At 45.7% G+C, this 27,780-nt stretch overlaps 1 protein-coding gene across 1 annotated transcript in view; it reads right to left on the bottom strand.

The window, feature by feature from the left end:
• The window catches only part of smc1b (structural maintenance of chromosomes 1B), a 229,085-nt gene that overhangs the window by 52,182 nt on the left and 149,123 nt on the right, over positions 1-27,780 (bottom strand). Inside the window, exon 19 of the mRNA XM_056282390.1 lies at positions 12,043-12,141. Coding sequence (XP_056138365.1) covers positions 12,043-12,141 — 99 coding nt within the window. The remainder of the gene's footprint in view (positions 1-12,042; positions 12,142-27,780) is intronic.

The following is a 27,780-nucleotide window of genomic DNA, read 5'->3' as shown; positions in this document are numbered from 1 at the left end:
AAGAGGTGTACAGCATATACAAGATGGACAACAAGGGAAACACAGAAGATCAACGGAAGGCTCCATCTCAGCCTCCATCTATTAAGTTGTATGTGACCAGGTCTGTTGTTGCTTCATCTGACAGTTCTAGCAAATCTTCAGCAAGCCTAGCAGCAGCTAAAGCACATGCCAAGGCCGAGGCAGCACGTGCCCGATCCACCTTTGTTAAATGAGAAACCGAGCTCATGGTTGAAAAAGCCTAGTTGAAAGTAGAGGAGGCACGCATGGAGACTGCTCTAACCACATTGAAGGAAGAGGAAGAGGTTGCAGCTGCATTAGCTGAAGCATTGATTCTGGAATCAGCTGTAGCAGAACTGGGATCTAAAGCAGGCTCAGTGGAAATCGCAGGTATTCCCCATGACTCCAGAGAGAAAAGGACAAGTGACTATGTTGAATGCCACCCTAGAATGCACTCTAGTCAGCAGTCATTGCTCCATGTTGAGTCTAACACCACACCCAATCAGCCACATGAGGTTCCTCAAGCTCCACCACACCACGGCAGCGAGCAAAATCCCATTCACACAGCTAGGGATGGACTGAACATCACTCCTACTTTTGTCAAGCACCACACTTAGTCCATGGGCCAGAGCCCAAAATTTCCTATTTCAGTACACTCAAGGTGGCAAAACTTACATATAATTTTTGAAAGGATCCATGTCTGTAGATGATATTTTGGTATGATAACCATTCCTGAGTGGCAGCTGTATCACAGTTATCAGCTCATGAAGTTAACCGCCCGCTAAACTAAATTGCATTTTAGACGCTGGTGCATATCCTGGTTTAGCCTCATGGTCAGGACATTTTTCAATGTTCTATAATATTGTCTTTGGTATCATTTTAAAGGGGACCTTCTTAGCTTTCATTCAAGCCCTGTTGTGGATATTTCTCACAAATATAGAGGTCACTTGAGCTCTTCAACCCGTCAATAACACACATCTTTCTGCAATGTTCGCCTAAACTATATACTTTCTTTTAGCCCTGTGGCATCTAGGAATATCAGGGACACAAAACACAAACACTGGAATACTCACAGGACTGTAAAGATTCAGGAAATGTATAATATACCCATACTATTTCATTGTGTGAGGTGATTGTGAACCTTAAATTAGAAGGGCATTATTACTAAGAAACTAACTAGACCAAAGCCAGTTAGTCCATGGGTCAGACCAGATATCGATATCACCCAAGGGGACACAACTTCACTGGTGCCATTTTATTTGGTACACTAACAGAAGTAAAATAATACATGATAACCTTTCCAGATGAGCAGCTATTTCATTTTTCTTTCAGGAAACCTGTTTCTGTGCCTCTCACGATTGTGTATTTGCCCAGATTTTTACAAATATAGCATTTCAACACCCCTGGTACTGATTAGCCTAGCTTTAAACTCTGGGACAGTTCTTAGTTGGCCAACAACCAAGGATAACCAGTATTGTGTACTTCCATTCATTGTGCTAAGCTAGGCTAACGTGCAGCCAGATAGCTTTCTACTAAACACATATAGAGGAAACTGGTATCTATCTTCTTGTCTCACTCTGGAGAAGATTGTAAGCTAATTTCCCATAATGTTAGCATGTTCTTTTAATGTATATGTTAATATGATTAGTTAAAGTGGCTACGAGGAACTTTCATCTTGTGTTGATTTTAGCGGCCTCATGTGGACAAAATACAGCTGTTGCATAGCAACTAGGTAATGTATCTATTTGTGGCTATGTAAGATAAATAATGGTAATATGACGCTGGTGAAGCAAAGTACACTTTGTTTTAGTAGTGTTCATACACCTAAGTTACATGTATTTGTTTGTATGTGGCAGGTGAAAACTGACTGAATATGGCCACTGGTGAACAAGCAAGTTTTTACCCAATACCAAAGCGCCCACGGGTGGAGTGCATTATCCACTGTTCTGATGATACAGATAAGCTGGTTTCACTACAAAGTGTCGACTCATGGAGAACTCTGCTCAGGGCAGCTCAGACACGAAATCATGCACCAGTTTTGAAACTGGCAAAAGACATTCCTGAGGGACAGATTCCAGCAATCTACTACCACAGAAAGTGTCACAGTATCTTCACTATGAAGCAAATTCTTGATGGCCTCCTTGCAAAAGAAAAGAAAAGTTGTGTCTCTGCTGAAGAGAAACAATCTAAGAGAGTAGCTCAACATGCTCCAAGTACATCTAGGACTTATGATGCAGAGTGCATATTTTGTCAGAAAAACAGCAAATATTCCAAGAGACAGAATACGAGAGAAGTACTGGTGCAGTGTCGAGAACTGCGAGCTGATGCAAAGATCAGGAGTGCAGCCACAAAGAAAAGGGACAGCAGAATCCTTGCCATTGTGAGTAGAGACCTTGTAGCAGCTGAAGGGCACTACCACAGGTCATGCTATAGACTTTACACCAAAGAAGAGGTTTCCAAAGGAGAGGTTGCCAGCAATGAAGATGATGATGCTGCAGCCCAGTATGAAGCTGCTGTGAATAAGGCATACAATGAGCTGTTCCTCTTCATCAGGATGGAGCTTTTTGGCAATCCTCAAGTGATGACAATGACTGATCTCTCTTCTAGACTGGTAGCTTCAATGAACTCCCAAGGCATTGCCCAAGTCAAGGAATCAACCAAGAAGCACATAAGGCGAAACCTGGAGAGTGAGTTTGCTGGAGCCTTGCAGATATTCCCTGATGAGAAAGGAAAATTCCTCCTCTATCCCGATAACTTGTCCATGAGGGAACTTGCCAAAGAAAATCAGTCTCTCAAAAGGGAGCTGCAGACCCTGAAAAGTGTCAGTGCACAAGATGTTATAGCCAAAGCAGCCATCAAATTGAGAGCAGACATTAAAAGTCAAGCTGTTCCTCAAACCTGGCCGCCTGAAGTCAAACCAGAAGCAGAATGTCCTACCATTCCAGAGTCGCTCATTATCTTCCTGTACTCTCTACTCACAGGCTCAAATGATCCTGATCATGCATCCCAGAGAGTGCAGTGCCTTCTGCAGTCATTTGGCCATGACATAGTATATGCAGTGACATGTGGAAATACCAAGCCTTCCAAGCACATTGTTCTGCCATTCAGTGTCAAATCGTTGACAGGAAATGTAGAGTTGATAAACATCCTCAACCGACTTGGTCACAGTGTGTCCTATTCACAGATGGAAGAGATCAACACTGCCCTGTGTCTCCAGAAACTCTCATCATCAGGGAGTGGCATTGCTCTTATAGCTAACATCCATCCTGGCATATTCACAACTTTAGCCTGGGACAATATCGACCGTCTTGAAGAAACTGTCAGTGGTGAGGGAACATCTCACAGAGTCAATGGGATTGCTGTGCAAGCAAAGCCAGTCAACCCACTTCCTGTCCAACCCATGCCCACTGTTCCCAAAACAAAGAAGAGAAGCATTGATGGACCCCCACCAATGTTACCAACTTACAATGCTGGACAACGGGTAGGGCCACCACAAAGCAAAAAGTCAGATGCCGATACTGCAGCCAATACTAAGCTTGCCAGAGAGAAAAACCTTCTTTGGGTCCTAGCACGCATGTCACAACAAGAAGAACAGTCAGTCAGCAGCTGGACAGGCTTCAACATCCTGACTCGAGGAGAGATGACGGTCATCCCCGACAATATAGGCTATCTGCCTACCATCAATGCTCCAGCGACACAAATGTCTACTGTCAATGAGGTGCTTAACCAGTCACTGAGCATCATGCAGTGCTTAGGCCTGAGGAAGATTGTCTGTGTCTTTGACCAAGCCCTGTATGCGAAGGCTGTCGAGATCACATGGAAACACCATGACAAGTTCCATGATATCATCGTTAGGCTTGGGGTATTCCACACCATCTGCACACTGCTGGCAATAATAGGAAAGCGTTTCCAAGATGCTGGACTCAAAGACCTCTGCATTGAGTCTGGCATGATTGCAGAAGGCTCAATTGCTGGTGTTATGGATGGCCGCAAGTACAACAGGGCAGTGCGACTACACAAGCTCCTGTATGAGGCTCTCATGCGACTGACCTTGAATGGTTTCCTGTCCTGGTTGGAAGAAACTCACAGGAATGACATGGTTCACCTGAATGAGACACTGAAGACCATTGACAGCCTTGGGAAAGAAGTCTCACAACATGCTTTGAAGGAGGTCCTCGAGAACAGCTCTTGTACACGCATCATGGATCTATTTGAAGTCTACCGTGAGTTCCTTAGAGGTGGAAACGGCAGCCTCTCGAACTTCTGGATGTCCAATTTGGACATGGTTGAAATCTTGTTGGGGCTCATCCGAGCATCCAGAGAGGGAGACTGGATGCTACTCAGTCCAACTGGGCTCCACCAATTCCTTTGGCCGAATCCCTGTTGACCAAGCTATAGAAGAAACGGTGAACAAAGACACCCAAACAGCTGGAGGGACAAAGGGATTCAGCTTGAAGCCAGGAGCTGTGACCAAATATTATCTCACAGCTGAGTATAGAAGCATGTACCTCAGACAGCTGAGAGACCTGACAGGTCAAGGCAGGTGCAAATGGTCTCATCCAGATCTACAGAGTCCAAGGATCAAGAGAGATGAAGCAGATGTCCAGTCTCTCATGGACCTTATGGAGAATAACTGGCTCAATCCTATGTCCCCTGAGAGATTGATTTGGTTAGCCTCTCCACTGGCAACATGGCTCCACCTGATGTGACCATAGATCTCTTGAGAGCTCTTGAGAAAGGAGAAGAGGCCTACCAAGCATTCCAGCAAACAAGGTTAGATGCAGACCCACCACCTGTGAAATTCCACGTCAAGATGACCAAGCAAAGTCTGAAAACATTCTCCAATGTCAGCACAAAACAAGCTCATGGAAAGAAAGCACAGGATGTGGTTCTGAAGGCAGATAGAAACCTTTTCAGTCACATGATCCTGGTGGCTGAAAGCAGGTAGGTGAATCTGAAGGATGTCCTTGCCTACCCATTGGGCCCACTACCATGGGCACTGGCAAATGCTGATGGGTCCTTACGAAAAACAAACAAGGCTGCACTTGCCAGAGAGCTTGAAAAGAATGTATCTCCTGCAGAAGACATCCCAATCCCATCTACTTCCATCATTGATGGGATGAGCCTGGTCCAAAAAATGAATGGCAACAACAAAACCTTTGCACAGGTGGCAGAGTCAGCCTTGACCCAGGTCCTCCATGAGGGAGCACAGAGTGGGAGGATTGATGTTGTTTTTGATGTCTATCACCAGACTTCGATCAAAGATGCTGAACGACTGAACCGGGGTGGAGACATCACTCTCCAGTACAAGAATCTTGCAGGGGGACACCACATCCAGCAGTGGAGAAAATTTCTGTGCAGTTCCTCCAACAAGACCAGTCTCATCAAGTTTCTGGTGGAAGAGTGGAAACTCCCACGATACAGAGCTATGCTGCATGGCAAGGTGTTGTACATGACCTGTGGTGTGAGGAAGCAGCAGAACTGCACTCCACACATGAAGAAGCTGACACCCGTCTGCTCCGGAATGCATTGCATGCAGTAAATGCGGGCTCAAAGTCAGTTATCATCACAGCTGAGGACACTGATGTCATGGTGCTTTGTCTTGGCTTCCAGAAGGACATCACCTGTCCCATCTACCAGAAGTGTGGGACTCAGAACCGCACACGGTTTGTCGACATCACCAAACTGGCAAGTTCACTTGGAGACAGCATCTGTGACAGCCTAATTGGCTTACATGCCTTCACAGGCTGCGACACTGTCAGTGCATTCGCTGGTCGAGGGAAGCTGAATGCCCTGAAGATAGTGAGAAAGCACACTTCCTGCCAAGAGACTTTTAGTCAACTGGGACAGACATGGAATGTGAGTGATGAGCTGTTCCAGAAAATTGAGCAGTTCACCTGTCGGATGTATGTTGCTAATAGCAGCACTGCTGAGGTGAACAAACTGCGTTACCAGCTCTTCTGCACCAAAAGGGGAGAGGTTGAGTCCAGCCAGCTGCCACCATGTAGAGACTGTCTCTTTATGCATGTTCAACGAGCCAACTATCAGGCAGCAATATGGAAGTGCTGTCTGCAGGCTAACCCTGTGGTGCCAAGCCCTACTGAGTATGGATGGACAGACGATGAAGGCAAGCTGGCCATTTACTGGATGCGCTCCCCACCTGCACCAGATGTGGTCTTGGAAATGCTAACATGCAAGTGTGTGCATTCATGCAAAATGCCAAGCTGCATGTGCCTGTCAAATGGACTTCCATGCACAGACATGTGCAGGTTACAGACCTGCAGTAACCAAAAACAGCAGGATGGTCCAGAACTGGACTTTGAACTTGGGGAGTCAGATGATGAGAGAAACGAGCAGTTCGATGAATGACAGTGTGATGATTCTGATGGTATTACTGTGGTAGTAGTCTATTGATGCACAGGATGTTGATTCTGGACTTGGTTACCCAGAGCTTGATAACAATAATGTAACCATATTCACATATACCCATTACCCTACCCATTACCATTACATATACCCACTAATGATATGGGATTACATGTATCATTGACTAAGTATATGTAAATGTCAATGTTGTTTAAAATATTAAAATAGTTCATTACCTCACTATGGTATTCCTTTTTATCATGTATTTTGATTGTGTATTTAAACAAATGTATAGAGACCAGTTTGTGACCTAACTGGCTTTGGTCTAGTTCTCATTTAAGGCTCACAATCACCTCACACAATGAAATAGTATGGGTATATTATACATTTCCTGAATCTTTACAGTCCTGTGAGTATTCCAGTTTTTGTTTTTTGTGTCCCTGATATTCCTAGATGCCACAGGGCTAAAAGAAAGTATATAGTTTAGGCGAAAATTGCAGAAAGATGTGCGTTATTGACGGGTTGAAGAGCTCAAGTGACCTCTATATTTGTGAGAAATATCCACAACAGGGCTTGAATGAAAGCTAAGAAGGTTCCCTTTAAAATGATACCAAAGACAATATTATAGAACATTGAAAAATGTCCTGACCATGAGGCTAAACCAGGATATGCACCAGCGTCTAAAATGCAATTTAGTTTAGCGGGTGGTTAACTTCATGAGCTGATAACTGTGATACAGCTGCCACTCAGGAATGGTTATCATACCAAAATATCATCTACAGACATGGATCCTTTCAAAAATTATAAGTAAGTTTTGCCACCTTGAGTGTACCGAAATATCGTCTGGCCCATGGACTAACTAGCTACTTCAGAGTGCATAGCATGAATCAGCCAGCTGCCCAATATTCAACCAGTATCCATCCACAGTTTGTCTTTCCAAGGATTGCACAGTTCGAAAAATATCTTAAAAACCAAGTAAAAATTTTGATTTATTTACGAAATTTAGTTTATTTTGCTGGCTCTGCTTCTTCTGTCCCCTTACAGCAGTCCCTCTCCGCCATCCATCGTCTCAGTGCCACCGAGTGGCGATGGAGTGTAGTGTCCACAAAAAAAACATCTCCCCCATTACTCATGGAAATACTACTATGTCACTACGGCTGAACTTAGCTTATGCGGCTTTAAACCTTTTCCATCTGGAGAAGCAAGCAAAAAAACAAAACGTGACCTCCAGATGGACCACATACAACTTAAAAAAAAAAGAAATTGAAATACTGGACTACAATTTGGTGGGTTTGTAAAATGACAGGTTAGGCTTCTTAGACTGTGAAATTGCAATTGGTGATGGGGAACATTTGATTTTTGAAGTTTACCATAAACCAACACAAGACTTTTAAAACTACTGGAGTAAATCTTTCTGCTCCATGTTTCTCACATGGCCAGTTGCATGTAGCTGCCTCCAGAACTGGTAGTGCAGAAAAGCTTTCTATCCTAGCACCAAATAGTAAGACACGCAACGTGGTTTGGTTTACCCTGAGGTGCTTGAGCACTGAGCGACTAATACACACATTTGCAAAAAAGCTTGATGAATGGATTGAAAATTATAACATTCGTTTATTCGACATTCGTTTATCACATGTATCATATCATAAATTATCCTATATTTCATCATCGATTATATCGTAAAGATCAGATTGTGTTGGTTGCTTTGGTGGGAACATTTCCACTGGCAATGCCAGGTACCTCTGCTATTGATTTATATAGAACCTTACCATCAATGTTAAGTAGGCTACAAGGTCTCAACAAGCAGCACACCATGCCACCATCAAAATAAATTCCAGAAGAACTGAGAAAAAAAAGTTGCTGATACATCAGTCTGAAATGGGTTTACAAAGCCATTTCTAAGGCTCTGGGACTCCAGTGAACCAGTTACGCCACTGTCTCCTAATGGAGAAAACTTGGAACAGTGGTGAATGTTCTCAGGCGTGGCCAGATGACCAAATTTCTTCCAAGGGTGCAGCAACAACTCATCCAGGGAGCTACAAAATAAAATTTAAAAAAAAGAAAAAAAGAAGCAGGACAAGATGCTTTGTTGACAGCGCTTTGACATGACAGCACTTTGAGTGGCTGTTGCAGCTAGAAAAGCGCTATAAAAAATGCAACTTGATTGACAGCATCCAAAGAACTTGCAGGCCTCTCTAGCCTCAGCTACGGTCATCATTCATGATTCGACAATGTGAAAGAGACTGGGCAAAAATGGAATGCATGGGAGAGTTGCAAGATGCAAACCACTGCTAACTAAGAAACTTTTGTGCTTGTCTCACATTTGCAAAAAAAAAGCACACCGATGACCCCCAGGCCTTTTGGAATAACTTTCTGCTGACAGTAAAGTGTAAGTCTTTGGAAGACTCATGTCCCATTATGTCTGGTGTAAAGCAAATACAGCATTTCACGACAAGAACATTGTACCAACAGTAAATCATGGTGGTGGTAGTGTGATGGTGTGGGGATGCTTTGCTGTTTCAGGGCCTGGAATACTTGCCAGCATTGAAAGAACTATGAATTCTGCTCTCAACCAAAAAATTCTGAACGAGAATGTCTGGTCATTAGTCCATGATCAGAAGGTCAAGCGTAATTGAGCTATGCAGCAGGACAATGATTCAGAACAAGAGCAAGTTCACCTCAGAATGGCTTAAAAGAAACAAAATTAAGTTTTGGCATAGCCTAGACCAAGTCCTGACTTAAACCCCATCAAGTTCCTGTGGCAGGACCTTAAACAAGCAGTTCATGCTCAAAAATCCCCCAATGTCACTGAATTATAGCAATTCTGCAAAGACGAGTGGGCCAAAATTCCTCCACAGTGATGTGGAAGTCTGATCTCCAGTTAAAGGAAGCATTTTGTTGTAGTTGTTGCTGTTAAAGGTAGCACCAGGTATTAAGTTCAGGGGGGCAATTACTTTTTCATGTGGGTGATATAGATGTTGAGTAACTATTTTTCCTTCAATAAATGAAATGATAATTTAAAAACAACTATTTTGTTTACTCAAGTTCTCCTTGTCTTATGTTACATTTTCTATGAAGAACTGATACCACTCGGTGCGACAAATATGCAAAAAAGAGGAATTCAGGAAGGGGCGAATACTTTTTCATGGCACTGTATATGAAGTTAAAGTGGGCCGGAACGATCCAGAACAGTGTTCCAGCACCTTCGATTAAGTAAACAAATCTGATTTGCAGTTTAATACATGAAAACGTCTTTTGTGTGCTGCAACCTGGCGTTCCTTGCGGAGACTGCCCATTGTTCCGACGGCCCATTATTGTGAAACCCCAACAGTTCAAAAAATGTCCCACTGGACTGAAAGTCCATTTGTCCGACAGCCCGTTATTCCATAAACAAAAGCCCCTGCTCCAAAGGCTCATTGTTTCAAAAATACACACTCTCCCTGTAGGTTTTTGCCCTTAATATCAGGTATCAGGAACACTATTTGTTATTTCATTTCATGTACGGAAGTACATGAAATGAAATGAAATATCGTTTCCCCCAACCCACAGCAGTGCAACACAAAGACAAAAACACATCCAAAAACTACAATAACTTAGAGAAAGCACATGCTAACACTAAACTAACACATATATATTCAAAATAAACAACAACAAAAAGATCACTGTCCAAGGGAACGAATGCCAGCCAGGATGACTGTCGGTCTGCATGGGCTAGCAGTTACCTTAGCCTGCACCACTTCCGCATCCTGTCAGACCGCCCTTGGTGTTTCCTCCTCGGGCGCAGCTTCAGGCAGGGGCCGTGGACCTTGGGCTCACCGGATGCAGTAGGCCAGGCTCCCCCAGCCGATCCAACGCCAGCTCTCCCAGCCAGACACCCTCGCCTCGGTGTTATCGGAAGTGCCAGTCTAATAGGCTAGCAGTTAGCTTAGCCTGCCCCATTTCCACGTCCTGTCAGACTGCTCTCAGTGTTACCTCCTTGGTTGCAGCTCCAGGCAAGGCCGTGGTCCCTGGGCCCACAAGACACAGTAGAGACCAAGTTCTCCCAGCCGATCCAGCACCAGCTCTCGTAGTCATCAAACGAAGACAAAACTTAAACGCAGACGTGAACAAAGACACTGCATGGACAGTACTGGGTGAGGCCGCCGCAAACGTGAATTCGTGCCGCCATCTTCCCACACCGGTACTGGGTGAGGCCGCTGCAAACGTGAATTCGTGCCGCCATCTTTCCACACCGGAAGCGGTGTGAATCTTGGTTTATTTTGATGTGCAAACCCAAAGCTTTTACTACGTTAAACATTTAGCCTACTAATAATTTGCGTGAACAGGAGGTTTAACATTAAAAACACTTGTGAAAATGTCATCTTCACTTTACCAGAAATACGAATTTTCTTGTATTTATCTCTAACGAGTTCAGATCAGTGATTCACAATGAGACTGGGCAGGTGTTACACTGAAATCTGTGATCCTACAGAAGTCAGATCGATGTGATTATATTTAGATATGAGATTAGAAATGATTAAGATCAGGCATACTGTTGGAGACGGTTAAATTTTGACAGGGGGTTCGTGGGGTTAAGATTTGGATTAGCATCTGGGGGAACAGCCAAAATACCACATTTTAAGGGCAGGGACACATAATCTGGCAGGTCACAGATTTTGGTGTAACACCGGCAGTCACTGAACTAACAGCTCCAGGGCAGGGAAAGTGTGTATTTCGGAACAACAGGCCTTCTGCGCAGTGGGCTTTTGTTTTTGCGATAAATCAGAATCAGAATCAGAATACTTTATTCATCCCCGAGGGGAAATTGGGTTGGGAAATTTCATGACGGGCCGTACGGCCAAATGGGCTTTCAGTCCAATGGAACATTTTTAGGACTTTTGGGGTTTCGGGAATAATGGGCCGTTGGAACAATGGCATGGCACCTTCCTTCCAGCTGATGCCATCAAGAAACTCAACAAATCAGAAGGTAATGTCACCCCACGGCCCCAATCTCAAATTCAACAAATACTTTTTTTCCATTCGCATCCCCTCCCCTCAGTGGGATCATGCATGTAGACGTCAATAAACTCATAATCACGGTATTTATCGTCAGCATCTTGATAGCTACAGAAGGGGAGCGAGCATAAATGGAGTTGCTTTTTTCTGAAGTGGTAGGTAAAATCAAATCCAACATAAACACTGGTAAATTCTAAAGTGGTAGGTAATTGCAAATGCAACTAAGATTTTCACTGGGAGTGACAAAGGAGGACAGGATTAGCAACGAGTATAGTAGAGGAACAGCTCAGGTTGGATGGTTTGGAGACAAAGCAAGAGAGGCAAGATTGAGATGGTTTGGACATGTGCGGAGGAGCTATGCTGAGTATATTGGGAGAAGGATGCTGAATATGGAGCTGCCAGGGAAAAGGAAAAGAGGAAGGCCAAAGAGGAGGTTTATGGATGTGGTGAGGGAGGACATGCAGGTGGTTGATGTGACAGAGGAAGATGTAGAGGACAGGAAGAGATGGAAACGGATGATCCGCTGTGGCAACCCCTAATGAGAGCAGCTGAAAGTAGTAGACATTCACATGAACATTAGCACATACACAGTTACTCTATGCATGAGGCATGCTACTGACATTGTCGGTGAAAATTTTTTTTAGTGTTACCTGCTGAGAAGAACCTTTGAAACTAAGAACTCACTTTGAGCTGTATTTCCAGGCCAGAGTAGTCAATCAGCAGACGTGCCTCCCTTTCATAGATGTCCATGGTGGTGGCGGTGCTCTCTGACTCAGAGTCCAGCTGCAAAGACCAGAGGAATTGTTTAAAGCTACAATTCTGAGGATTTGCATGCTTTGTATTGCTGGTGTATTCAGGAAAATGATTAATTCATGAATACCAAAATCTTAAAAGCATTTTTTTTATATTTCAAATCTACACTAAGAGTTTCAGAATCGACTTTATTGGCCAAGTGTGCCTATGTACATGAAGAATTTGGCTGTTACACAGCAGCTTTTACCCTTGCAGACATCACTCACACAAAAAAAGGAAACAAAACCGCAAAAAACAAAACAAAAATAAAACTGAAGAAATAAATGGAACCACAGGGCATTGGAGGTAAGCATGTACAAACAACAGATGTCACTGCTATAAAGAGTCTTGTTATAACAGAGTAATCAACTGGACAACAAATTTTTTTCAAACATTCTGCTTCCTGAAAAACATTAAGAGATTATGATAGACAACGCCAAGCTGAACGCAAAAATAATTTCAGATTTGCTGTATCACATAGTAATTTGGTGAAACATTAAAATAACTTGATTGAATTTAACATGTTTAATCGCATAACGATGCTGACATATTGTGTTAGTTCAACTGAGCTTAAAATGTTTTACAGCTGATTTTCGTTTGTACTCAGCATCTGTTGCCTCTCATGTCAGTGTCCGTCAGTATTGATGATTCCAGTTGCCCTGATACCTCTTTTCCATGGTCGCAATGTCCTGGTGAAACCTTTCACTGTGTTCATCACTTGACTGCACTAAGATCAGCAGGGAAGAAGTCCAAGTGTGAATGCAGAAAATGAATTTTCAATTACATGTTTCACTTCATGGTTTTGTATTTTTTAAGCATGTTGAAAAGCAGCTCAATGTAGTTTGGTACTCTGTAGTTGCCAAGAAAATTCTCAACAACATCCTTAAATGCCTTCCATGCTATTTTCTCTGGCCCCACTAGCAGATCTTCTAACTTCCTGTCATTGATGACCTGTCTGATCTGTGGACCCCAAAAAAAAAAAGCCTTCCTTAATCTTGGCCCATCAGTTATTCTTGGAAACATGTCTCAAATAGTGAAATCCATCACCTCCTTTGTTCATTGCTTCGACACATTTTTTCATCAATCCAAGTTTTATATGAACAGGAGGCAGAAATATCTTTGTTGGGTCAACAAGTGGTTTATGCACCACAATTTTCTGCCCTGGAACAAAATGCTTATGGAGCAGCCAGTTCTTTTTAATGAAAAGTGACTCTTCAGCACGGCTATCCCATTCACAAAGGAAATAGTACTTCTTATATCTGAGCTGCATTCCTAGTAGCAGTGCCATTACTTTTAGATCATCACAGATTTTCCAGTCATAATAGCTGTACTGTATGTGTTTCAACAAAAGTTCCATGTTATTGCAGGTTTCTTTCATGTGTACTGCATAGCCAGTGGGTACTGAAGGGCGGACATTGCCACTGTGTAACAGAACAGCTTTCAGGCTTAATTTTGATGAATCTATAAAAAGAAGCCATTGTTGTGGGCCATGCACACAACCCAAAGCCATGAACAATCCATCAATGTCAGTGCAGAAACAGATGTTGTCAACCCGCGTTAAGTTTGTCAAATGTTCTTGATGGTCCCGAAAGACAGAAATTTTTGTACCTAGTGACAGCAAACCCCATCCTTGCAATCTTGAACCAAGTAGTTCTACTTTAACTTTTAACAAATCTAAGTCCCTAGTTCTGCTTTAACTTTTAACAAATCTAAGTCCCGGACCAGGTGATTTCATTCTGGCTGTGTTATCAGATGAGGATGACCAGGCATAAAGGGTTCAACATCTGGATCAGTGTTGTTTTCCACATCTGGTTCATGCATTGTGGCATCTTCATCTGCCTCATCTAGGCTCCACGTCTGGTGGCTTCGGTACTGTCATCATGTGGCACTGGTCTCATGGCTGAAGGCAAATTGGAGTATTCAATAGATTTTTTTTCTTTCAACAATGTTTTTATTTATTTTTCATCACATTGCAGAATAAGGTACAAAAGCCAGCATTCTTACACAATGTATGACACTATAACAAATATATCTTCCTCCCCTCCCCTAGAAGCTACCCTCCCCCCAACCCCACACAACCTTATTCTCTCGTATCAAAAGCATAAAAAAAATAATAATAAAAAAATCATATCACAATGTTGATACAGAATACAAAGTGCATATCAAATCGATGGTACCTTAGCATTACATTATGAAACCCTTGTCTACCCTTTATGAACCCATTTTGATCGTCCCCCACGATGTTTGGAAGTACACCCTCCGATGTCTTTGCCAATATTTTACTAAGAATTTTTTTGTCTGTATTTATTAAGCTTATCGGGCGCATATTCTCACGTTTAGTATTAGTTTTCCCTGGTTTTGGAAGCAGGATAATCAAGGCCTCTCTCATAGAAGCAGGTAAAAGGCCATTATAGTAGGATTCTAAATACATCTCATATAGAGGGGTTGTCAATTTGTCTTTGAAATATTTATATAAATCAATTGGAAGGCCATCTGGTCCTGCTGTTTTCCCTGCCTTCAATGCACTTATAGCTTCTGATATTTCCGCTATACTTAACTGTTTATCCAGCGTATTATTACTTTTCTCAGAAATTTTTGGAATATCAAGTTGGTCTAAGAATTCGGTCTGAGTATTGCTATTAATATTGTATTCAGTTTTATAGAGATTTTTGGAGAAATTTCTGAATGCTGTGTTGATTTCCAGAGGGTCAATAGTAACGTTCTTGTGTGCATCTATTTTTGTAATTGTCCTCTCTGTTTGCTGTTGTTTAATGCGCCATGCAAGAAGCCTACCAGGCTTTTCCCCTTGATCATAATAATTTTGTCTAAGTCTCATTAAATTTGCCGCGGCCTTAGAAGATGTTATCTCATTGTTTTGAGTCCTTAGTAGTAATAACTGTTTGTGTATGTCATTGTTGCTCTCCCTCTCCTGGTGACTCCTGTTCTCTAGTGTTCTTATTTGTATTTCCAACTCACTATATTTTTCCTGTGTTTCTCTTGATCGTCTGCTTGTGTAGCTTATAATTTGACCCCTAATAAATGATCTGAAGGCTTCCCATCTAATTGTAGCAGATGTCTGGGATGTGTTAATCTCAAAATAAATATCAATTTGTTCCCCTAAGAACTGTAGAGATTTTGAATCCTGTATCCATTTAGTCTGAAATCTCCATTTAGGGGACTGACGTATCAACTTTGGCTCCACAAAGCCCATAGAGACTGCTGCATGGTCTGAAATGACTATGCTGTTATAGTGACATCCTCTAATATTAGATAATTCTGCTGACACCAGAAAGTAATCTATTCTAGAGTAACATTTATAAGTGCTAGAGTAACAGGAGAACTCTCTCGCTGTTGGGTTCAAATTTCTCCATATATCCACAAGATTAAGTTCTTTCATAAAATGGTGTAATGTTTTTCTGGATCTCATGTGAGTATTGTCCACTCCGACTGATCTATCTTTGCTTGGATCCAGGACACAATTGAAATCCCCAGCAATAATGTTTTTACCTGGCAGTGTTAAGATTCTCAAAAATAAATTGTTATGAAAGTTGACATCGTCAGTATTTGGTCCATATACATTGATCAAATTAATCTGTGTAGACAGAAGACGGCCTTGTATGATTAAAAATCTACCATTGTGGTCTTCGATAATACTTTCAATTTGTAGTGTAATGGATTTATGTATAAATGTCATTACGCCTCTGGCATTAGCAGAATATGAAGATGATAGGACATACCCTGGCCACCTATGTTTTATCTTAGATGTCTCATTAGCTAACAAGTGTGTTTCCTGTAAGAATACTATCTTGGCTTTTAATTGTTTTATCCTGTTCATAACCTGTTTAACTTTGGTAAGTTTATGCAAGCCTCTACAGTTCCATGAAATGCATTCAATTAAGATATCCGTCATTGTGTGTTGTGTTTTAGCCTGTTAACAGGTTTGGTAGGTTCCCCATTTTTCACTGCTTCTTTTATGTCTTCCATTTGGGAAGGTATGATGGAAAGGCATTAAATCTAATAAATAAAGTTGGTACCATGTTGTACATGAGAGAGTTCCCACCCCAAACACCCCAAACACACATATGCCCAACTTGAACACATGGTCAACCCTTAACCCTTATTAAATGTCTTTCTTCTAACACTCGGAACAGGTCCACACCAGAGCCCTAGAAAGAGAGAGTTACGTCAACTCCGTAGACGTCAATGGGCCAATTATTTAACAGCAATGGCAGATAATGGGAGCCCCGGATAGTTCCAACGTGCGACCCAGGGCAATAGGATTTCTATGGCGAAGGTATGTTTCTCGCATTAATCAAAGGTTAATTTACAGGTAAGACGCTACAGTTGACATTTTAATGACCATTTTACAAGCACGTTTGAATCAAATTAACGATGTAATTTAAAGCGTGACAGCTCGTCAATTCCTACACATGCGCATAGAATATGTGTCACGTTGGAATATATCTATATCTATATATAAAAGTAAAAATCTGAAAATATTGGTTAGTAGTTACCAGAAATCGCGGCTAAGCAGTTCATTTAAATGACCCGCCAAGCTTCGTTTGGAACTATTCGGCGGCTACATGAACTACGTGACCCTCTCGCGTTCTGACCCCTCATTGACATAACTCTCTCTTTCTAGGGCTCTGGTCCACACTATGACGAGAACCGTTCTTCTGATTACTTTAAATCTCCTGCTGGTGTTGCTTGTTGGTTTAGGACTATTTCCTATCCTTTCTGTCATTAACATGAACTTATGAAATTTATTATGAATGTTAACCTTAAAGAGTAACTTAGTTTTTAAGTTTTATAACATCTCAAATCTAAATCTATGTATATGTAGGCTATATATATATATATATATATATATACATACATACATACATATGCGCGCACACACGTGCACATATACACACACCAAAGTAAAAACTAATTAGAGTAAGTTATACACTCACCGGCCAATTTATTAGGCACACCTGTCCAACTGCTCGTTAACGCAAATTTCTAATCAGCCAATCACATGGCAGCAACTCAATGAATTTAGGCATGTAGACATGGTCAAGACGATCTGCTGCAGTTCAAACCGAGCATCAGAATGGGGAAGAAAGGCGATTTAAGTGACTTTGAACGTGGCATGGTTGTTGGTGCCAGATGGGCTGGTCTGAGTATTTCAGAAACTGCTGATCTACTGGGATTTTCATGCACAACCATCTCTAGGGTTTACAGAGAATGGTCCGAAAAAGAGAAAATATCCAGTGAGCGGCAGTTCTGTGGGCGAAAATGCCTTGTTGAAGCCGGAGGTCAGAGGAGAATGGCCAGACTGGTTCGAGCTGATAGAAAGGCAACAGTAACTCAAATAACCACTCATTACAACCAAGGTATGCAGAAGAGCATCTCTGAACGCACAACACGTCGAACCTTGAGGCAGATGGGCTACAGCAGCAGAAGACCACACCGGGTGCCACTCCTGTCAGCCAAGAACAGGAAACTGAGGCTACAATTCGCACAGGCTCACCAAAATTGGACAATAGAAGATTGGAAAAACGTTGCCTGGTCTGATGAGTCTCGATTTCTGCTGCGACATTCGGATGGTAGGGTCAGAATTTGGCATCAACAACATGAAAGCATGGATCCATCCTGCCTTGTATCAACGATTCAGGCTGGTGGTGGTGGTGTAATGGTGTGGGGGATATTTTCTTGGCACACTTTGGGCCCCTTAGTACCAATTGAGCATCGTGTCAACGCCACAGCCTACCTGAGTATTGTTGCTGACCATGTCCATCCCTTTATGACCACAGTGTTCCCATCTTCTGATGGCTACTTCCAGCAGGATAACGCGCCATGTCATAAAGCTCGAATCATCTCAGACTGGTTTCTTGAACATGACAATGAGTTCACTGTACTCAAATGGCCTCCACAGTCACCAGATCTCAATCCAATAGAGCACCTTTGGGATGTGGTGGACCGGGAGATTCGCATCATGGATGTGCAGCCGACAAATCTGCAGCAACTGCGTGATGCTATCATGTCAATATGGACCAAACTCTGAGGAATGTTTCCAGTACCTTGTTGAATCTATGCCATGAAGGATTAAGGCAGTTCTGAAGGCAAAAAGGGGTCCAACCCGGTACTAGCAAGGTGTACCTAATAAAGTGGCCAGTGAGTGTATATATAAAATTAAAGAAAAAAAAGAAAAGGGAAAAAATCAGTGAGGCATATGTCAAATTGTTTCAGTCTATATTGTAACGTGCATGGATAAGTAGACACGCTGGCCGCTAGCTGGCAGGTCTGACCCTTTAGTCGAGCGGTTAGCAATGTCTCCTGCGGTGCGGGCGATACGGGTTCGCTTCCCGGCCACGGCAGTTCCTGTAGTTGCGTTGTCCCCCGAATTCGCTACATTGGTGTCAGAAGTGGGATGGGGCAACCGTAAGGCCATCGGAAGCGTATGCGCCCTGAGGCGTGAAGGAGCTGATATGCTTAAGTGTGGGGACGCGCTCCCCGAAGGAGGGGGGTAGTGTAACACGCATGGATAAGTAGACATGCTGGCCGCTGGCTGGCGGGTATGACCCTTTAGTCGAGCGGTTAGCGATGTCTCCTGCGGTGGCAGTACCTGGCAACTAGTTGTTCCCCACGCACTACAACAAGTGTTGAGCACAGTACATGGCCCCCCTGGAGTGGGACACTTCGGCATTACCAAAACTCTGTGGCGGCTGCAGGAAAGATTCTACTGGGGGAGGTGCTGGCGAGACGTGGAGCGGTTCTGCCGTAACTGCAACACCTGCAATGCAAAGAAGGGGCCAGCGGGGCAATCCCATGCCCCCCTGCAGCAATACAGGGTGGGGGCACCCATGGAAAGAGTTGGGGTGGATGTGGTTGGGCCATTCCCCGTGACAGAAGATGGTAATCGTTACATTCTCACAGTGATGGATTATTTTACCAAGTGGCCCGAGGCCTATGCCATCCCTGACCAATCTACAGCCACAGTGGTAGACTGCCTCATTGAGGGGATGTTTACCCAGTTTGGGGTGCCAGAAGAGTTGCACAGTAACCAGGGACGCAATTTCGAATCCCAAGTGTTTGGGGAGATGTGTCGGCACCTTGGGGTATGGAAGACCAGGACCACTCCCCTACACCCTCAAAGTGATGGCCTGGTTGAGCGGTTCAATCGGACCTTGGTCACACAACTAGCCATGCCCACGGCAAGGCATCAAAAGGATTGGGACCGCTATCTGCCCCTGGTACTCATGGCATACCGGTCAGCCATTCGGGAGTCCACGGGGTGCAACCCAGCCGCACTAATGTTTGGTAGGGAGCTACGGACGCCTGTGGATCTGGTCTTTGGCAAGCCGCCAAACCCACCAGTACGAGGGCAGCCAGGCCAGGACTATGTAGACGCACTACAGGACCGGATGGAGGCTACTCATCAGCTGGCTCGAGAGAATATGGCCTCTGCAGGGGAAAGGCAGAAGAGAGCCTATGATGTACGTTGCCACCGCAAAGAGTACCAGCAGGGGGACAACGTATGGGTGTATAACCCATGGCGAAAGAAGGGATGATCCCCAAAGCTGGACAGCAACTGGGAAGGGCCCTGCCTCGTCCTGAAGAGGATCTCAGAGGTTACCTATAGAGTGAAGCTCCACAGCTGCCCTTGGATAGTCATCCTTCACCAAGATCGCCTCGCACCTTACTTAAGCCGGGACAGCGACCCAGCTGGGACTGAAAGTGTGGTGGGAGGAGGTGGGGTGCCAGACTCCTCCTCCTCTGTAGACCAGGCTACCGGGGTCCAGGAAGAGGGTAAGGACACTGTTGGATCAGAGCCAACCTCCCTGGCCACGAATAGAAACAGCGGTGACGTCGAAGGTGGGGGCTCAGACCCAGCGGATGCAGAGCCGCTCCCATCATCTATCAGCAGCCCGCGACAAGGAGCAGACGGGGATGGGAGAGGTGCTCGGTGGAAGAAACCCTCATGGTGGATAGACCCATCCACATGGGATTTGGGTTAGGCCAACGGGACGTTGGTCTTTCAAGGAAGGGGGCAGTGTGGCGAATTCTACTAGTGTTTCTGCTCCGAGGTTCATTCACATATTACCCACAATGCAACTGAGCTGTCGATGTTTTGGTTATGTTGTGGGATATGGAACATGTTAAAAACGGACATATCTGTTACAGATAGCGGTGATGTGGTAGAAGGTAATGGGGACGTTATGAGAGAAGTTGTATTAGATAACATGCTACTTCCTACCATGAGGGTAAAGAGTAGGCAAATAGATAGGGTCGCTTCGGTGGCCAAGAAAAGGGTGGAGCTAAGACCCATACAAACTTGTGTCTGTTCTGACTTGCTTGACTTGCGGTCATTAAAAGCTTACTTGTTAACTCTGAAAGGGTGTCTAAGAAGTCCATTATTTAATCACGTCACAATATCAAGTAACTTAAAATTTTCGCTCTCATCTTAAATTGAGCTATAGCCTACCAGTGTTTATATGAGACATAAATCCGTTTTTATCTTTAAACATCTGAAGTTTGGTGTAACATGCGAGTCCACTTCAAGTCTCTTAAGCTAAACTTAGTGTAAGCATCATAAACCTACCATATCTTAACTGTAATGTTGGATTTGTAATCTCTTAATTGATTAGTCTCAAGGCTCCGGTTCTCCCAGCTCCCTGATGTATTTATCCACGTCCACCGGGCTGTCAAAGAAGGTTGTCTGCTCTCCGTGGGTCAGCAGCAGCGTGGCAGGGAAGATGATGCGGTGTTTGAGGATCCCCCTGTCCCGCAGCTTTTTTCTCATGTCGTCGTGCTGTCTCTGCTGTTTGTAAACGTCTGCAGACAGATCCGGGAGGAATCTTATTTGATTGTTTTTGTAGATCACCTCTTTCTTCACCCTCGCAGCTCGAAGTATGCCCCCTCTGTCCTTATAATTCAAGCATTTCACAATGAGCGCTCTCGGCTAGAGCCAGGATTTTGGTTCGGTAATCGGTGGGCTCTCTCCAGAGCCGGGGCCGGTATCTCCAGATTGTCCGCGATCCATTACTCCATGTACGAACAGGGGTCGGATCCCTCCTCTTTCTCAGGTATGCCCAATATGCGCACATTATTTTGACGGCTCCTGCACTCCAAGTCTTCCACTTTATTAGCTAAACTTTTAGCCTTCTTCTCAAGTTTATCCACCGTGGCTTTCATTCTGTTAATAGTGTCCTCCGCTGTGGAAATGCGTTGCTCTGCCTCAGAAATGCCGCCGCTGCATTCCTTAATGTCAGATTGAACATTCTTGATTACTGCCAATACACTGTCCATTTCTGTGTGAAACTCTTGTTTGAATGACAGTATTGCCTTCACAATGTCTGAGGTGGAGGGATTTTCTGTGCTTTCGGTGGAGTCGGTATTACCCGCCTGTGCAGGTGGTGTAGTGCTGTCCTCTTCGTAGTTAGCTGCAGACACGTTTTCTTCATTGCCAAGCTCTCCGGTTGTCTTTTGATCGTCCTTGTTCTTTTTCCTTGTCATGTTTGCTTATTCAAGCCTAAAATCACGAGACGCTTTACTTTTTAAGGCGGTTAGGAATGTTTAAAGTGTTAAAGTTGTAGGATTAGCAACAGAGCAGGAGAAACCACGACTGCTCAACATGCAGCCACTACCGGAAGTCATTCAATAGATTTCTTATTTTTAGTAGAGAAGCCATATACATTGGCTAGACACAGAGCCCTAGTAAGAGAGTTATGTCAATGAGGGGTCAGAATGCGAGAGGGTCACGTGGTTCATGTAGCCGCCGAATAGTTCCAAACGAAGCTTGGCGGGTCATTTAAATGAACTGCTTAGCCGCGATTTCTGGTAACTACTAACCAATATTTTCAGATTTTTACATTTATATATAGATATAGATATATTCCAACGTGACACATATTCTATGCGCACCGTTTGGAACTATCTAGGGCTCCCATGATCCACCATTGCTGTTGGCCCATTGACGTCTACGGAGTTAACTTTGGGTTCGCAAAGCGAACCCTAGTTATATGAACAACGACAAAATGGCTGAGAGGGTTATTGCATTGTGACATCATCCACAATAGCTCGCTGGAAAAAAGAAAAACGATGGAGGTGCATTCCCCGTGCCAATCCCGGACAATATGACCCCCTGTGGTCATATGTCCTCCCACCGACCCCGTATTGGCACGCCCACCGGAAGCGCTATTCTTCTTTGTAAGTCGAACCATCTCCAACTAAATGAGCACCACACCTGTGGCCCCGGGTAGGAGGAGAACGGCTCTATTCTCAGCCATTTTGTCATTGTTCATATAACTAGGGTTCGCGAAGCGAACCCAAAGTTACATTTCACGTACTCCAAAATGGCTGAGAGGGTTATTGCATTGAACAACGACAGGATTCGTGCCTCCGTTCCCTAGCCGTCCAATGAACCCTTCAAACCCCTGGTGGGAAGGGGTACGCGTTCTGATGAGAGCATCCTAAGAGGCCTGCTCCAGAACAGCGTCGGCAACCGACCGCACCTTAACGTGCCGGTAATAATGCCGTAAGAAAGTGGTCTCACCACTCCAAACCGCCGCCTGGCGGATGACCTCCCAGTCGATACCTGACAACACAGCTATCGACGTAGCAGTCCCTCGGGTAGAATGCGCCTTCAGCTTAGGAGCTGTTTTACCCGCTTTGGTATACGCCTCCATAATACCATCCACCAGCCAGTGTGCTAGCCTTTGGGTGGAAAGGGCATAACCTGGTTTGCTCACTCTGTAGGTCAACAGCAGCCTGTCAGACCTACGAATATCTGCTGTGCGCCGCATGTAAATGCGTAAAGCCCGTACAGGACACGAGAGGTGCAAGCGTTTCTCATCCCTAGTCACCGGTGACGGATGAAACGCGTGTATCACCACCGGGGCCCTACTCGTCAGGACAGACACAGTTTTGGGCACGAAGCTGGGGTCTGTAAAGAGCGTGACCATCAGATCACCAGAAAACACCATCCCCTTGATGGTGAGTGCAGTGAGCTCACAACCCCTCGCTGCGGTGGTAAGTGCCAAGAGCACAGCCAGCTTAGCCGAGACATAACGCATGTCTGCCGTAGACATGGGTTCAAAGGGATCTTTCTCTAGTGCGCGCAGAACAAGGGAAGCATCCCAAGTTTCAGCTCTCGTAAGCTCCTTAGCTGAGAGCTTCTTAGCACCCAACAGGTACTGCGTCATGAGCGGGTGCGTGAAAACTGTGCTACCCTCGATCTTCCCCCGGAAGAACGTGAGAGCCCATACACAGACTTTGACCGAGGAGAAAGACCATAGTCTATCACTCCTACAGACCTCCACAAAAGTCAGTATAGGGCCAATCCCTACTGACAAAGGATCCATGTCGCGTTCAGCGCAAAATTGGTCAAATCGATTCCAGTACCCCTGGTACCTGGAATACGTGGAGTCTTTACGCGCCGCTAAGATGACACGAATCACTTGCGCACTAAGTCCCATAGCTAAGAGCCTGGCTTCGTAAGCATCCACGCCGCTAATCGGGAGCCTCCTATCCAGGGGCCCTCCCGTAGCAGCCCTCCTGCTTGCGTGAGCGCGTCCGCCCACTCCGGGACGTCGAACCGCTCGCCTACTATCCAGGGCACTATTCGCGGAAACCACGGGGTGCTCGGTTCGTACAGGGCCACGAGAACTAACCGACCCCCTGTGCGCTCGAACTTGACCACCAGGTCTAGGTGGCACCTGCGCGGGGGGAATGCGTAAAGCATCTCCTCGGGCCATGGATCTAGTCCAAGCGCGTTGACCCCCAACGGCGCTAGGTCGGACGGGAGCATCGAGTACCAACGAGGGCACTTGTAATTGAGTTTCGATGCGAACAGATCCACTTGAGCTACCCCGAACCTCTCCCAGATCATAGCCACTATGGCTGGGTTGAGGCTCCAATTGTCCGCATGCGGGCCGCCTCTCGAGAGGATGTCCGCTGCTTCGTTGTCCTTCCCAGGAACATGAAGCGCCCTGATTGATAGCGCGTTGCTGTTGACCCAAATCCAAATTTGCATGGCCAACTCTCTGCAACGCTTGGACTTCATACCGCCTTGGCGGTTGATGTAGGCCTTGGCCGTCATGCTGTCTGTCATTATCAGTATGTGACGGCCTACGAGATCCTGAGCGAAATGCTGGATAGCCAGCCAAATCGTCTCCGTCTCGCGCGCGTTGATGTGGACCTTCTCCCCAGACGGCCACACTCCTCGCGCTGTTTTGTAGCCAAGGATGGCCCCCCAACCCGAGAGGGACGCATCCGTATAAATCGTTACCTCGGGTCCCCTGGGGCCCATAGGGACCCCAGACATGTCCACGCAGGCTCTGTTCCAGTGGTCTAGGTCCTGCGCTACCACGCGCGGGACCAGGATAAGATGGTTGTTGTACCGGCGTTTGTTGCCGTATTTCAAGAAGTGAACTGCGAACCACAATTGCAGTCTCCTCATGAACAACAGACCTAAAGGAACAACTTGGTGAGCCGATGCCAGAAGGCCCAGCAGCCTCCTGATCATCCGATAAGTGACATATGTCCCCGGGACGAAATGTGCTAACGTGGTCCTGGTGGAATGCCATCTCTCTTGCGTAAGGGTTGCACGCATGGATACCGTATCCAAACTCAGACCCAGATACGTTGCCTGGCACGAAGGCCATGGCGCGCTCTTCTTTATGTTGATAGTGAAACCCATGTACTCCATGAATTCCATCAACTCCTGAGTATGGAGTATTGCTTGTTCTGGCGACCGGGCCAACACCAACAGGTCGTCTAGGAACCATGCCAAGCGCATACCTTTGCGCATCAACACTCCGAGCGCTGCTTTCACACACCTTGTGAATGTCAGAGGAGAGAGGCGATATCCGAACGGGAGGCATGTGTACTGGTAACACTGATCCCGGTAACAGAACCGAAGATACTTTCTGTGTCTTTCCGCAATCGGACAATGATAGAAAGCATCTTTTAGGTCGACCGAAGTTAGCCAATCGGACTGTGTCACCATTGACAGCAGAACCGGTGTGCGTAGCATTTTGAAACTGACCTTCTCTACATACTTGTTGAAGGGTTTCAAATCTAGGATTGGGCGCATGCCCCCATCCTTCTTCGGGACCAGAGAGTAACGGCTGTAAAACCCATCTTCTCTTTCTAGGGGAGGAACCACCGTGATTGCCCCTTTCGAGAGTAACTCTGTGAGTTCGTTGTCTAGGATTTGTGCTTCGGCCACCGACCCCGGTTCCGTATGCACTATTCCCAAGTACGGGGGTACAATACCGTTCTCGAAAAGGATTTGGTGTCCGTGGGCTATCTGATCCAAAACAGAAGCCGACGGGACCAATTCCTTCCACCTGTGTAACATGCGTGACAGAGGTCTCGTTGCCTCCTGTACCTTGCTGTTCAGGTAGCGCGCGTAAGTTGCGCGTAAAAGGTCTGGGGAAGCCCCGCCCGCCATGCCCTGCATCCATGGGGGGGCTTCGTCCTTGTAAAGGAGACCCAGATGGGGGAATTGGCGTTTTGAACCTTTCCAAATTACCATTTGACCCATCAGAGAGACTAAACATTGTCGCATCATAGTCCCCTCCCAGGGGCTCATTTGCGCTCATGTCATTATTATCCAATATTTCCAGCAGGGATGTTATTACATTGTTATCATCATCTTTACCTAAAGATTCAGACAGACAATCAGACTTGCGTTTCAAACCTTTTAAAACGCAATCACCATCATCACCAACATAAAAACTTTTATTCACATTCACAACCTTTGGAATAGAACAAGTAGACTGTGCATCAGAAACCAAAATAAAAGGCGCAGTGTTTAGCCCTGCGCACGCTGTGTCCCCTGAACAAGCGTCTATATCGCCGGAGACGGCTCTGGAATCAGTCTGTTGGTGTGAGTCGTAACATCCTGCCGAAACACGTCACTTGGCAGCTCCCTTCTTGGAAGTGTCTGTGCTGTCCGGCTTGGCCGCCTTGGCCGCTGGATCTGTGGAAGACTGGGAGTTTGGACGTGAGCCCTGTCCACGCCCGCGCCCCACTTTACCACCTCTTTTTGGATAAGTCTCTCTCCATTTCTGCTTGCGCGCAGGCTTGTCCCCCTGCCCTGTGCCCACCGCAGGCTTAGGGGTAGGCGGGTTCTTCATCATCGGGAGAAGCTCCTTGTGCAAGGTTTCGCGCTCGGCCTGGGCGGCCTTGTATTTGCTGATAATGTCCGGGGTCGTTCCAAACAGGCCCTGGTTCCCTGCGCAGGAGTTGGCCATCCACTCCTTGCAGAAGTCCTCTTTTACCCCGGCTGTCTCTAGCCAGAGACATCTGCGCGAAAGGGTGGAGGCAGCTGCGCTAGAACCGCACTCTAGAGCGATGGAATACAGCAGCGATCCCAGGGAGTCAGCTATGCATTCCATTTCCAAGATGTACTCACAACCTGCTTCGCTGGCCACTACGTCACCGAACTCGGCCCCGTCGATACCTGCTGTAGCGATGGCGGCTTTGCTTTGCTCGACGTTTGATAGGCTGCAGAGCTTGCGCATGTACGCCGTTATCATCCCAGCCGTTGAGACGAGTCCAGCTGCGCGTGTACTGGCGTGCCATGCATCACACGCGTAACGATCCACCTGTTGGCCCCACTGCGAAGGGTGTTTGGGAGTATCGCGAGACCCCACCTTGGTGTTAGGGTTGAACGATAAAACGTCCCTCTCTGGTTGCGGAATTTTGCGGAACCTCGACTGCTAAGACGTCAACCCCCTTCTGACTGAACTTTGAGGACGATTTAAGTAGCGGATCCGCCTCCGCCCGCTTAAACGCTCGTTCGATGTGAGGATAAGGTGGTAGAGTGGAGTCCCTGACCCTCTCTGCCATTCGTGGAAAATCGGCTACCACCGGATCTTGAGGATTGCCCAGCTCGGTAACGATGTAGGCAGACTTGACCGCTCGCGCGAACAGATCGCGGAAACTGGCGAGGAATGTTTCGGACCCACGTTGCATGGCGTCGCCATCTTTGTTTGGTTGAGACGAACTTGGCTGGTCGTCTTCCACGCCCTGATCGTCTACTTCCTCAGGCAGTGAATCCTCGGGTTCCGCACCCGCCGAATAACATGCCACGGATTCACCAGGGAGAGATAGGATCTCATTGATCCAGTCCTCTCTAACTATCCCGGATGGTGGGATAGCCTCTGGCTCCGGAGGGATGCTAATGCTAGCCGCCGTCCCGTGACTGTAGCTAGGAAGCATCGGAGGGATGTTGCTAGCCTCCGCCCCATGGCTATAGCTAGGTAGCACCATGCTAGCCGCCTCGTTATCAGGTGCGAAGGGATCTGCAAGTACCCATCTTTGACGGTACAGGGCAGCCCACCTTTGGCGCCCCGACCCTCTGATGGTTTTACAGAAATTGCAGTCGATCTCATTACGGTCTACATCCCTCAAGTAGCCCGTGTAGTGAACATGCGGGATATGGGAGACACAGTCCGGATGGGGGTCCCATTGGAGCGTCGCCGGTTTAACACACCCGCACCAAGCGTAGAATCCGGCCACATCGACCGGATTAACGAACATCCTGGCGATAAAAGGTAAGCTAACTGTAAGTTAGTATCTAATATACCAGTATATCACTAGATTACTGGCGTATTTGCAGTTTTACTCTTGGTC

Source organism: Lampris incognitus, chromosome 6, assembly GCF_029633865.1.
Source record: "Lampris incognitus isolate fLamInc1 chromosome 6, fLamInc1.hap2, whole genome shotgun sequence".
NCBI classification, from domain to species: domain Eukaryota; kingdom Metazoa; phylum Chordata; class Actinopteri; order Lampriformes; family Lampridae; genus Lampris; species Lampris incognitus.
Note: the sequence above shows the minus strand (reverse complement) of the source record. Positions and strands in the feature narration are given on the sequence as shown.